The sequence below is a fragment of the Somniosus microcephalus genome, chromosome 6, assembly GCF_052327205.1.
Source record: "Somniosus microcephalus isolate GS21.2 chromosome 6, FLI_Smic_1.0, whole genome shotgun sequence".
In the NCBI taxonomy this organism is placed as follows: domain Eukaryota; kingdom Metazoa; phylum Chordata; class Chondrichthyes; order Squaliformes; family Somniosidae; genus Somniosus; species Somniosus microcephalus.
The window spans coordinates 169,695,612-169,709,539 of record NC_140992.1 but is presented as its reverse complement, the minus strand read 5'-3'; the positions used below and the strand labels follow the sequence as shown (position 1 = coordinate 169,709,539).

At 46.8% G+C, this 13,928-nt stretch overlaps 1 protein-coding gene across 1 annotated transcript in view; it reads left to right on the top strand.

Annotated features, from left to right (window-relative positions):
• The window catches only part of hydin (HYDIN axonemal central pair apparatus protein), a 946,920-nt gene that overhangs the window by 552,242 nt on the left and 380,750 nt on the right, over nucleotides 1-13,928 (top strand). Inside the window, exon 17 of the mRNA XM_085992020.1 lies at nucleotides 5,746-5,889. Coding sequence (XP_085848146.1) covers nucleotides 5,746-5,889 — 144 coding nt within the window. The remainder of the gene's footprint in view (nucleotides 1-5,745; nucleotides 5,890-13,928) is intronic.

The window sequence follows — 13,928 nt, the reverse complement described above, 5'->3', positions numbered from 1 at the left end:
ACTTGGAACTCCTACTGCTGTGAAAACAGGCCTTTAGTTATACTAATCGGGGCCTGCTAATCTGTGCGCCAAATCAGTCCTGGTTTATTGTTAGATTTTGGCGGGCTCATTAATATTAAGTTGTTTAAAGTGGCTTCGGGATGGTTCCCTGAGCTGTTGAAGTTTTAAGAATGTGTGAAGTGGTTTTGGGATGGTTTCATGAGCTGTTGAACTCTTACTTGATTGTAGTGAATTGTCCTCAGGCTTTGAGTTTTTGTGGGGCCTGAGATTCTTTGTAGGTTGGCGAAGTGATTTGTTTTATGCATGTTTTTGGATGGGTCCTGTATTTTGGGTGAGGCTGTTCTTCCGTGGTCTATTGTTAGCATGTAAAATTGTCTGATAGGGGCTGAGTGATTTTACAGTTCCACCAGACAGTTTGATTGTCTCCAATACTCAAACTGTCTAACTGCAGAGGTTGATCCCATCTCCTGATTTAGCCTTTTCCTTTACAAGCCCAAACATGCCTTTTTTTTAAATGCCAAGTCTGTTTTTGACCTTGAATCTCCCTGTTAGGCCCAACATGCTTTTTATCCTCCTGAAGTTTTTAGCAAGGGTCCAAAGTCATTTTCTTTAAGGGTTTTCTTCCCGTTTTGGGGGATCTGTTAATTTTGAGAATCTTACACTCCTCCATGTTGAACACCACTTGGAAGAAGCACTGAGAGTAGCAAGGGCACAGAATGTACTCTGGGTGAGGGACTTCAATGTTCATCACCAAGAGTGGCTTGGAAGCACCACTACTGACCGAGCTGGCCGAGTCCTGAGGGACATAACTGCCAGTCTGGGCCTGCGACAGGTGGTGAGAGAAGCAACACAAGGGAAAAACCTACTTGACCTCGTCTTCACCAATCTACCTGTTGCAGATGCATCTGTCCATGACAATATTGGTAGCAGTGACCACCGCAGAGTCATTGTGGAGATGAAGTCCCGTCTTCACACTGAGGACACCCTCCATCATGTTGTGTAGCACTACCACCGTGCTAAATGGGATAGATTTAGAACTGATCTAGCAGCTCAAAACTGGGCATCCATGAGGCGCTGTGGGCCATTAGCAGCAGCAGAATTGTATTCCACCACAATCTGTAACCTCATGACCCGGCATATCCCTCAATCTACCATTACCATCAAGCCAGGGGACCAACCCTGGTTCAATAAGGAGTGTAGAAGAGCATGCGAGGAGCAGCACCAGGCGTACCTAAAAATGAAGTGCCAACCTGGGGAAGCTGCATGCTAAAAAGCAGAAGCAGCATGCTATAGACAGGGCTAAGCGATCCACAATCAACAGATCAGATCAAATCTCTGCAGTCCTGCCACATCCAGTCACGAATGGTGACCATTAAACAACTAACGGGAGGAGGAGGTTCCATGAATATCCCCATCCTCAATAATGGTGGAGCCCAGCATGTGAGTGCAAAAGGCAAGGCTGAAGCGTTTGCAACCATCTTCAGCCAGAAGTGCTGAGTGGATGATCATAACATAACATTTACAATTCTCTAGACCTCTGGCACCACCCCCGTATCTAAGGAGGATTGGAATATTATGGCCAGTACCTCCGTGATTTCCTCCCTCAATTCCCTCAGCATCCGAGGATGTATCCCATCTGCTCCTGGTGACTTATCTACTTTAAGTACAGCCAACCTTTCTAGTACCTCCTCGTTATCAGTTTTTATCCTATCAAGTGTCTCCACTACCTCCTCCTTCACTGTCTATGGCAGCATCCTCTTCCTTGGTGAAGGCAGATGCAAAGTACTCGTTTAGCACCTCAGCCGTACCCCCTGCCTCCATGCGTAGATCTTTTTGATCCCTAATCAGCCCCACCCCTCCTCTTATTACCCTTTAACTATTTATATGCCTATAGAAGACTTTTGGATTACTTTTATGTTTGCTGCCATTCTATTCTCATACTCTCTCTTCGCCCCTCTTATTTTCTTTTTCACTTCTCCTCTGACCTTTCTATATGTAGCCTGATTCTCAGATGTATTTGCAACCTGACATCTGTCATACGCGCTCTTTTTCTGCTTCATATTCTCTATCTCTTTTGTCATCTAGGGAGCCCTGACTTTAGTTGCTCTGCCTTTCCCCCTAGTGGGAATGTACCTCAACTGTACCTGAACTATTTCCTCATTAAAGGCAGCCCATTGTTCCATTACAGTTTTGCCTGCCAATCTTTGATTCCAGTTTACCCGGGCCAGATTCATTCTCATTCCACTGAAATTAGCCTTCCCCCAGTTAAACATTTTTACTCTAGATTGCTCCCTGTCCTTTTCCATAGCTAATCTAAACCTTATGATACTATGATCACTGTTCCCTAAATGTTCACCACCTGACAGTTGCTCCACTTGATCTACCTAATTCCCCAGAACCAGATCCGATGCAACAGCCATCTGCATTCTGCTCAGAAAATAGGTTTGGTGAGTCTTGAGTACAAGAACTCACCAAACAACAGAGAATGTCAAACGATGACAATTCATCTGTGTTAAATTTTTGACAGATGAAACGTCAAACACTGACATTTTCTGTCACCGGCTTCCCCTTAATTGGCCTGCTTAACCCACTGGGCGGGCTAAACAAGGTCAATCAAGGGAAAATAGCGTGGGTTGGCCACAAGTCGATGGAGGCAGGACTAAAACCCGACAAGCAGCAGTCCTGCCTCCAACGTGCCCCCATTGGCAAAATCACCCCCTTTATAACCAGCAATATTTAATACCCAATCCTGCCCTTTTTTGAGCCAGGTCTCAGTTATTGCCACAACATCATATTCCCATGTGGTTATTTGTGCCTGCAGCTCACTTACCTTGTTTACTACGCTTCGTGCATTCACATACATACACTGTAAACCCATCTTAGACCATCCTGTATTCTCTATTACTTTGCCCCCCCCTAATACCTTACTATTTCTTACTTTCGTGCTCTCTGCCTCTCCCAATCCCTTGAGCACTTTATTTCCCCATTCTAATGTTACATCCTGGTGCCCATCCCCCTGCCAAATTAGTTCAAACCCTCCCCAACAGCACCAGCAAACCTCCCCACGAGGATATTGGTTCCAGCCCTGTTGAGGTGCAACATGTCTGGCCTGTACAGGTCCCACCTCCCCCAGAACCGGTCCCAATGCCCCAGGAATCTAAAGCCCTCCCTCCTGCACCACCTCTCCAGCCACACATTCATCTGTGCTAGCCTCCTATTTCGTGCGTGGCCCCAGGTGTAATCTGGAGATTACTACCTTTGAGGTCCTGCTTTTTAATTTCTTTCCGAGCTCCCTGAAATCTGCCTGCAGAACCTCATCCCTCTTTCTACCTCTGTCATTGGTACCAATATGGAGCACGGCCTCTGGCTGTTCACCCTCCCCCCTCAGAATGTTCTGCAGCCATTCAGTGACATCCTTGACCCTGGCACCAGGGAGGCAACATACCATGTCTGCGGCTGCAGAAAATCCTATCTGCTCAACTAATTGTCGAATCCCATACCAGTATTGCTTTCCCAATCTTCTTCCTCCCCCATTGTACAGCAGAGCCACCTGTGGTACCGCAGACTTGGTTCTGGCTATACTCCCCAGAGAAACCATCGCCCTCACCAGTACTCAGAACCGAACACTGGTTGGAGAGTAAGATGCACTCAGGGGACTCCTGAACTACCTGCCTGGTCGTCCTTTTCTGTCTGGTGGTCACCCATTCCCTTTCCGCCTGCACACTCTTTATCTGCGGGGTGACCACCTCCTGAAACGTGCTATCCACGAAGCTCTCGGCCTCACGGATGCACCGCAGTGACACCAGCTGCTGCTCAAGCTCCGAAACCCATAGCTCGAGCTCCTCCAACTGACGACACTTCCTGTACATGTGGTTGTCCAGGACACGGGAAGCGTCCTGGAGTCCCCACATGGCACAGGATGTGCATTCCACGGGACTGAGTTGCCCTGCCATGCCATTACTTAATAGACTATTAACTAGAAATACTTACCAGCTACTCACCAAGCAGCTCCTTCCTTGGTTGTGATGTCACTTTAGCTGTTTTGCCATTGTTGCTTTTGTTGTTGTTTTCTTTGGAAGTACTCTGCCTCCTCGCTGCCGCTGCTGCTCCGGTCTGCACTTTCTCTGGGCCTCCCACTCGATTTATCCTCCGCCTCCTCGCTGCCGCCACTGCTCCAGTCTGCACTCCCTCTGGGCCTCCCACTCGATTTATCCTCCGCCTCCTCGCTGCCGCCACTGCTCCGTTCTGCACTCTCTTTGGGCCTCCCGCTCGATTTATACTCTGCCTCCTCGCTGCCACCGCTGGTCCAGTCTGCGCTCTCTCTGGGCCTCCCGCTCGATTTATACTCTGCCTCCTCACTGCCGCCACTGCTCCGTTCTGCACTCTCTCTGGGCCTCCCGCTCGATTTATACTCTGCCTCCTCACTGCCGGCACTGCTCCAGTCTGCGCTCTCTCTGGGCCTCCCACTCGATTTATACTCCGCCTCCTTCAAACGATTTTATTTTTAATCTTTAGTTTTAATTAGTTAATTTAGTTTGTCACCCCGATCCCCTGATACCTCCCCCGGGGACTGAGGTCACACCAGCCCTCCGACAGTGACTGAGGTCACACCTGAATGCCCCCCCGTGACTGATGTCACACCTGACCCCCCCAACAGTGTCTAGGATTAGCCTGCTGCCCCCTCTGCTACGGTAACTGTGACTGGGCACTCCCCCTCACCCGCTCCGGTTGCCATGCTCCCAGGCACTTCTGGCGTTGACAATCCAGCAGCACAAGCCTGGTCGGAAACTCAAACAACAACCGGCACATGTGCAGAAAGACTGCCCGGTCACACATGTGTTGTGAGTCACTCTGGCCATTGTACAAGTTGTTGTTTAATTTAGCATTACAGCCGCAATCTGACAGCTCAGGGGGATACACTCACTGTCCAGGGGTACACTTTGGGAACGAGATTTGTGAACCGGGGACTCTTCCGGGGACATTGTTTGCCTAGGGACAGAGTACCTCCTCCTGGAAAACAGGGACCTATGGTCACCCTAGATTTATGGCAATGAGTGATGAATTCCTGATGATATGCAGGTCGTTCAGAAGCTGCTGAGTGGAAGTCAGACATCCCACCACAGAAAGGGAGGGAGAATTGGAGGCCTGGGCATCCAGGGCCTCTTTTTGTTCTCCTAGCCATGTATGTAAACAGAGGCCTGGAAGTAGGTTCCTTGTGCTTTTGAACAGGGGTCAAGATGTTGATATGGGGGAATCAAAGGGGAATCAAATAAATAAAATGGTGAAGATAGTCAATACAAGACGATCTGGAATTGGGCATATTTTCACCGGACCTCACAGTGCCCAGACTCTGTGTGCATGTTCACTGACTTTTAGAGGTGCTCCCCTTCTTTCAATCTTTTTGATCCCTTGTTTCTTGGTGATCAGATGGTGAGCAGGTGCTTGTTCCTGTCAGTTTAGTTGGGTGCTAGGATGCATTTGTGTTCCTCAGTGGTCCACTATTAATTGTATATAATCCCTGGTAACTCTAGTGCAGGGGAATAGGCCTGTGTTTCTTGCCTGTTTAGGGAGACAGGAACTGGGATTGGCCTTTGGATTTTGAAAACACTCAAATTTCCATGCCTTTGAATCCAAAGCTCAACGAATCCCATATGCTCAACTCCAAGTTGTTTATGCACAGAATTGCCTTTCATTTTTGATGATTACACTAACAGCCTCTCATTGTCACCATTTGTTACTCTGCAGGTTGTCCATGGAAAACTGGTAGGCTATGCTATCATCGGTGGGCAGCCTGGCAAGGAGAGAATAATAACCGTGAATATCCACTGTGAATTCATTGCCCCCATCCTAGAACTTTCAACAAAGCAGTTGAACTTCCGAGTAGAGAAGGTAACTGAGACAAACTATGGGATGTGAAAAATAATTTTGAGTTTCTCTGCAACAATACTGTGTTGTTTTGGGTTTTTTCCATAAAATTATGATTTTGCAGACAGCCCTGAGCTTCTATTGGCAGATATATCCTGTTATAAAGGAACTGTGCAATTGTTCCAAGATAGCATTAAAGCAATACCCTAGGTATCTGGTCCTGCATGTGTAACGGCAATGCATTCCTATGAGTTCATTACCAAGTCAGGGGGGAGACAACACGTTTACATAGGTTTTTTTATACGAAGGAGCAACGTCACTTCCAATATTTTTGTTGTAAATCCAGTTGACTTGACTTACCATGGAAATCTGAATAACTTTTTTTCCACCAAATCCAAGCATTTATGTACATGTTGTTAAAGCACTGAAACCAGCCAACAAACTAACTGGCAACAATTGGTCACAAGATAACACCCTTGTGTCAGTAGGATCATTCAAGGATATTTCGTGTTCCTGTCGGATTGGTAGCGAGACCACTGAAAAATGTGTGCTACTCGCAGAGAAATCACATAAAGTGGACCCCTTGGGATATTGTGTGGTCCACTCGTTATAATAACAAAGAATGGCTCCTGGCGCCGATTGGGAACATGGGGGTAGGACGTTTAGTGTAGCACCAGCAGATATAAAGAGGAGCTGACCACTTTGTATGTGCTGTGTTGGCACAAGTTTTTCAAACTGAAATTGAGATGGCTGAAGGAAGTACGTGTGACCAGAGCAGAGAGAGGAGAGGAGAAGAGAGCTGCCTTTACACAGGAAGACCTGGAGGTCCTGCAGCACAAGGTTGAGCAAAGAAGAGTTGCCATTTTTCGTTCAGTGTGGCACTATCATCAAAAGGCTGTAGCAAGGCATATGTGGTGGGGAAGTGATAGAACAGGGTCATAACACTTGATGCAACTAAATGCAGGGCACATTTACTTTTGCAAGTTTTTTCAGGAGAGAAAATTTCTCATTGACTCCTACATGTTTTGAGAGACAGGGTAAGTACATGCTTTGGTAGGTCAGTGCTGTTGCAGATTCCAGCACTTTACCAATTTGTCAGAAAGACAAGTACCCAGTTACACAACATTTTCTAGCCAATGAAAACGTGCGGAAGTAAATCTGAAATAAAAAAGCTAGTATCAGTAAAGGTGACTGTGAAACTGCTGGATTGTTGTAAAAACCCATCTAGTTCACTAATGTTGTTTAGGGAAGGAAATCTGCCGTCCTTACCCGGTCTGGCCTATATGTGACTCCAGACCCACAGCAATGTGGTTGACTCTTAACTGCCCTCTGAAATGGCCTAGCAAGCCACTCAGTTGTCAAGAAGGTGACTTACCACCACCTTCTCAAGGGCAGTTAGGGATGTGCAGTAAATGCTGGCCTTGCTAGCGATGCCCACATCCCATGCATGAATAAAAAAAAGTGTACCTTCCTCATTCCGCCATTCAATTAGATCATGGCTGACCTGTACCAACTCTTTTTCCCAGCCTTTGATCCATACCCCTTGATACACTTAGCCAGTAAATAGCTGTCAATTTCAGTCTTGAAAATTTCAATTGTCCCAGTATCCACAGCCTTTCGGGGAGAGAGTTACAGATTTCTGTAGTGTATGTACCTTGAAGAAGGAACTATATTCTGCAGCCCCTGTATACTGCAGTACCAGTAGTGACCACCCCTGTATATAAGCCTGTGTAGTAACTTTGTATAGTAGTTCCAGTTTTGTCTCCATTCAGTAAACACCTGTTATAATCAACTTCTGCAGTCCGTGTCTCAATTGCACACGGACGTTACATTGGCGACGAACAGATCCGAACTTACCTACAGTTCTGCACCACCTCACGGGGATCCATCCCTGAAGCGAAGTTGTTCGAGGTCGAGGCCAGAAGGAGGAAATCCAAAAAAACCCCAAACAAACAGAAGAAACGGGCGTCGACCGTGGGCAACCGCCCTCTGATTCCTCGAATTCGAAGATTTGCAGGAGAGGCTGTCGAGAGCTGGGCTTGGTTCTCCAGTCTATGGTGTTCCAGCTAATCGGGCTGGTGGCAGGTAGTACACTGATCCTTCCTGGGCTGCGGCGGGCTAGAGCTCGATCGGGTGGCTTTTCAACGGGGCCGAGCAGCGTTGTCGGGAAGAGGAGAGAGGGAGAGAGGTGGAGCACACAGGGCGTGGCCGGTGCTACGAAGCCGGGCAGCGTACAGACCCGAGAAGAGGGAGGAAAGTGTCCCATAGGGTCTGCTCTGACGACGGGAACAGTAATTAAAATTAAATAAATTAGAAGCGCAGAAAGCCGCGAGGAGCTACAGTTTGCCACGGGGACCGCGGAGAGCGGCGTTGGCAGCAGCGCGGGGGGAAGTGCGCGAAGACCATAGGGCGTCGCCATCAAGGCATAAAAACGCCAGCAACAGTGCTGGCAGCAACGGAAAAGACAGAAAGCGCGGGAGGCGCCATCTTAATCCAGCGGGGAAGAAAGCAAAGCGCGGGAGGCGCCATTTTGTTCAATCGGGGAGGAAGGCAAAGCGCGGGAGGCGCCATCTTAGATCTCCAAGATGCCGAAGACTGGCACTATCACTGCCTTCGATAATGCAATAGAAGACTGGACCACGTATGTGGAAAGAGTCGAAGTATATTGCAAGGCAAATGAAGTAGCTGATGAGAAAAAGGCATCGGTACTACTAAACTTAATGGACGCAAGAACGTACGGCCTATTGCGGAACCTGATCACTCCAGTCAAACCGATGGAGAAGAGTTTTAACGAAATTGTTGATATCCTACAGGAACACCTAAATCCTACACCGCTGCTGATAGCAGAAAGATTTAAATTCCACAAGAGAAATCAGCATAAAGATGAGAGCAATGCTGATTACCTTACGGAACTACGCAAGCTATCAAAGCACTGCCAGTTCGGAGCAGGACTGGCAGATACCCTACGGGACAAATTTGTCTGTGGACTCCTGAGTGAAGGAACCCAGAAGAGGTTACTCTCGGAGAAAGAGCTGACGTTAGATAAGGCTTTCAGCATCGCAGTATCGTACAAAGCAGCAGCAAGGGGAGCTGCGGAAATACAGCAAAAGCCACAGGAATACGGCACCCATGAAATGACACGGGGATTTGAAAAATGTTATCGCTGCGGCAGAACAACCCATGACCAGAAGGACTGCTGGTCCAAGGACAAAACATGCAGGCAATGCGGAAAGATGGGATACATTGCACGAGTTGCAGGTCCGGGAAGAAGACTAACGACAACAAAAAGACTACTAAGGAAAAGTACAGGAAAGTACAAAAGATGACGGACACCATTTCCGAAGACCAGAAGAGCGATAGTGAATCCGGGAACAAGAGACTAAGCTGTCTCAAACTACACAACGTAATCACAAAAGAGGATCACCGAACCATTTGGGTCACCCTCATGATAGCAGGGTCCCAAGTCAAAATGGAATTGGATACAGGATCAGCCCTGACCGTCATGAATCGACGAGACTATGAGCGGCTATTCTCACACATACCCTTGAAAGACACATCCATTGTCTTGAAGACATATATGGGGCAGAAAGTATACCCCAGAGGGAAATAAGGGTGCCTGTCGAATACAACGGCAAGGAAATACAGAAATTGTATCTGTACATACTGCAAGATGGTGGACCACCGTTATTGGGACGTGAATGGATCAGAAAGATAAGTTTAGACTGGCACTCCATTCAGGCACTGACTGTGGCTGGTAAAAAGGATGACGACGTCACACCTGAACGATTGTCAAAAATCTTGGCTAATGCTAAAGAGGTATTTCAGCAAGAACTGGGAACTCTTAAAGGCGTAACCGCATCGATAAAATTAGAAGAGAATGCAATTCCCAAGTTTTTCAAAGCAAGACCGGTACCGTATGCAATTCGCCCAGCCGTCGAGGCAGAGCTGGAGAATCTGGAGAATGCAGGCGTGTTAACTAAGGTAGACTGGAGCGAGTGGGCGACACCCATCGTTCCTGTCATGAAGAAAACGTTAAACAATAAGTCTGAGGAGCCAAGGAAGGTTCGCATCTGTGGGGACTTCAAGGTGACTGTGAACCCAGTCCTTCACACAGTACAGTATCCTCTTCCGAGGATAGAAGATATTTTCGCCTCACTATCTGGAGGGAAACGTTTTACAAAAATTGACCTAGCGCAAGCATATTTGCAGATGGAGGCTGAAGAATCCTCTAGGAAATATCTCACGATAAACACTCACAAAGGTCTTTACCAGTATAATCGACTGGTATTTGGAGTTGCATCTGCTCCGGCTATATGGCAAAGAGCGATGGAACAAGTCCTGCAAGGGATTCCGGGGACTCAGTGTTACTTGGGCGACATCCTAGTGACAGGTGAAAATGACAGTGAACACCTTGCCAACCTAGAGCAGGTGCTCACTAGACTAAGAGAACATGGGCTACGAGCCAATCGCCCCAAGTGCGAGTTTTTTAAGAAACAAATATCGTATTGTGGCCACGTGATTGATGAAGAGGGGTTACATAAGTCCCCTGACAAAATTGAAGCGGTAGTTAAGGCTCCAGCGCCTGAAAATGTGTCGCAACTGAGGTCATTCCTCGGATTGGTGAATTACTACCATAAGTTTTTGCCGAATTTGTCCACAATTCTGCACCCACTGAACGCCCTGCTACAAACTGGAGTAGCATGGAAATGGAGCGATGAATGTAAGCGGGCCTTTCAGAAGTGTAAAGGCCTGATCACTTCAAGAGAAGTATTGGCTCACTACAACCCATCACCACCGATAAGACTGGCGTGTGATGCGTCTCCCTACGGCGTTGGAGCGGTACTGTCACATAAATCCCTTGATGGTTCAGAGAGGTCGATAGCTTTTGCGTCACGCTCGTTAACTGCAGCCGAGCGTAACTATGCCCAGATTGACAGAGAGGCCCTCAGCCTGGTGTGGGGGGTGAAGAAGTTCAATCACTACCTGCACGGACAGAAATTTACTCTACTAACTGATCATCATCCTCTTGTCTCCATTTTCAACCCTAAGAAGGGCGTCCCGATAATGCCAGCACAACGGCTACAGAGGTGGTCCCTTTTCCTAGGGGCACACCAATATGACATCGAGTACAAAGGAACTAAACAGCATAGGAATGCTGATGGATTGTCGCGCCTACCGTTGCCAACGGTGGAAGAAGCACCTGCAGTGGATCCTGTGGAGGTATTCCACTCGACCATAGTCGAATGTCTACCTGTGACAAATGCAAACATAGAAAAGGAAACACAAAATGACCCGACACTCTCCAGGGTCTATGATTTAACAGTGAAGGGATGGCCAGCACATGGCGAACCACTGTTGCCAGCATTCTCGCCGAGAAGGGAACAGCTGTCAGTGTGCAGAGGAACCTTGATGTGTGGATCCAGAGTAGTAATTCCACCCAAATTGAAGGATACAGTGCTCAATGAGCTTCATGAGGGTCATCTGGGAGGGGTAAAAATGAAGAACTTAGCCAGAGCGTTTGTGTGGTGGCCGGGAATCGATAGAGAAATCGAAGAGATGACCAAGAGCTGAACAGGATGCCAGAAGGTCCAAAACGCCCCACCACAAGCCCCTCTACATCCATGGGAGTGGCCCTCATCTCCATGGCAAAGGGTACACATTGATTTTGCTGGCCCATTTATGGACTCGATGTTTTTAATTGCGGTGGATGCACATTCAAAGTGGCCAGAGGTAATAAAAATGTCCTCAACCACCACAGAAAAAACTATCACAGTCTTACGAACCATATTCGCCAGAAATGGGCTGCCTGAACAGATTTGCTCCGACAATGGACCACAGTTTGTGTCTGAAGAGTTCCGGAGGTTCTTAAAGAACAATGGTGTTAAGCATTACACATCCGCCCCATATCATCCAGCCACCAATGGATTGGCTGAGAGGTTCATTCAAACATTCAAGAAGGCTATCAAGGCAATGTGTAATGAAGACATACCCCTACAACACAAGGTGGATAACTTCTTGTTTGCCTACCGAAATGCGACACATGCGGTTACCAACCAAACTCCAGCCATGATGTTCTTCAATCGAAGACTAAGATGCCGCTTGGATTTGGTTAAGCCAAACATCAGAAGAGATGTGGAGGACAGACAGTTTCAGAATATGAATGAAAGGCCAACCAGGAGTTTCAAGATAGGTCAACCAGTTTTGGCCCGGGACTACCGCACAGAGAAATGGCAGCCAGGAACGATCTGCACACGGCAAGGACCTCTAATGTATACCGTGGATGTTGGAGAGAGCATTGTAAGACGCCATGCTGACCAGATTCTAGAGTCACTGGAAAACGTCAAATTACACCACGATCCTATACACCTGGTGATGAAACCGAAGTACCAATTGCATCTACCTCAGAATCGGTGATATTGGAAGCAGACAAACCAAACAACGACGTTGATCCTGAATCAACTTTGCCAGAAGAACCTGATACCCCAAAGAGGCGTTATCCGGACAGAATCAGGAAGCCTCCTCAAAGACTGAATTTATAATTGATTAACTTCAGCTAATGTATATAGCAACTGTAATTGTAAATATGTTATTTAATTATTAATCGAATGTTATGTACTGTTTAGCTAAAAGGGGAGGAATTGTAGTGTATGTACCTTGAAGAAGGAACTATATTCTGCAGCCCCTGTATACTGCAGTACCAGTAGTGACCACCCCTGTATATAAGCCTGTTTAGTAACTTTGTATAGTAGTTCCAGTTTTGTCTTCATTCAGTAAACACCTGTTATAACTGACTTCTGCAGTCCGTGTCTCAATTACACACAGACGTTACAATTTCCACTACCTTTTGTGTGAAAAAGTGTTTCCTGATTTCACTCTTAAATAGCCTGGCTCTTCACCAATATGTTTGAGTGCAAGAAGAAGAAGTGCACAGTGGAGTGGAGAGGTGAATAACAAGAGGTGGGGTCCTCAGTATCAAGCCCAGTATCAAGCAGCATGGAGCAATATATGCATCTAACATGGCAGTAAAATGGATTTAACATATACACCAACAGCAATGCACAACTTCTTAGAATAAATTCACTGTTACTATGTCTTGCAGTATGTTCACTGAGAAGAAAATAGTGTTAGTTATCCAAAAGGCAAACAAATAAAACATGTTAGTACTCGGCAAAAACTGAACAGGGATGGGGAATAGCAGCTCTGTGATTATAAAAATGTCCAAAGAAAATAATAGTGTTCCATTGCAAAGCTCACTGGAAGATCTGGGTAATCTGAGCTCCATTTGATTGTCCCCCTGGCTGCAATGGCTGATCTGCTGCTGGTTCTTCCTCAGGCACAAGTGTACAGAGAGATGAGGAACTTATCATATGGGGATGTATGGGTGCGACCCATGTCCTGCCCCTGCACGGTACAGTGTGGTGGATCCCCAGTGTGGTACCAGCTGGCGGAGTGGAATGGAGATCAGGGAGGTTGACTCAAGATTTTGGTTGCAGACTTGAAAATAAGAGTGAAATAAATCTGCTGCATGGCTGTAAAGGACTTAATTTTTCAAAACGTGGCCGTGTTCTGTGAGAAGCTGTTTAGCCAACCTTGACAGTGTCGTCATTTAAAATCTCTGTAATCAGCCTGCCCATGACGCTTTGATAGCTAAGTGGACAGAAGCTCGCCCTCCCAACCAGCCATTACTCCTGTTCCGCTTCCCTGTCAGACGTTATTTGTCGGCCCAGCTCCTCTTCCTCCCACGCGCACTTAAAGCTGAGCAAAAAAATGGCTCAGCACTTTTTTTGCTCAGCTGGGGTGAGCGTGTACATTTGAGCTGATTCCACTTCCGTGCTCCTGGCTGTCATCCTGTTTCAAATCGTTGCCTGTTTTAGGTCACTAAGCTCTTGTGATGCCCACAACCTATTTTGGATTCAGTCCAAATTATGTTCTTTAGCAAGCTGCTCCTGGAGTAATCATGACCTTGAAATTAAACTTGTCCTTTGCTTAATAAAGTTTGAAGTCTTTTAATTACAATTTATTTTCAAGTTCACATTGCATAATTCTTTTATCCTTATGAAAGA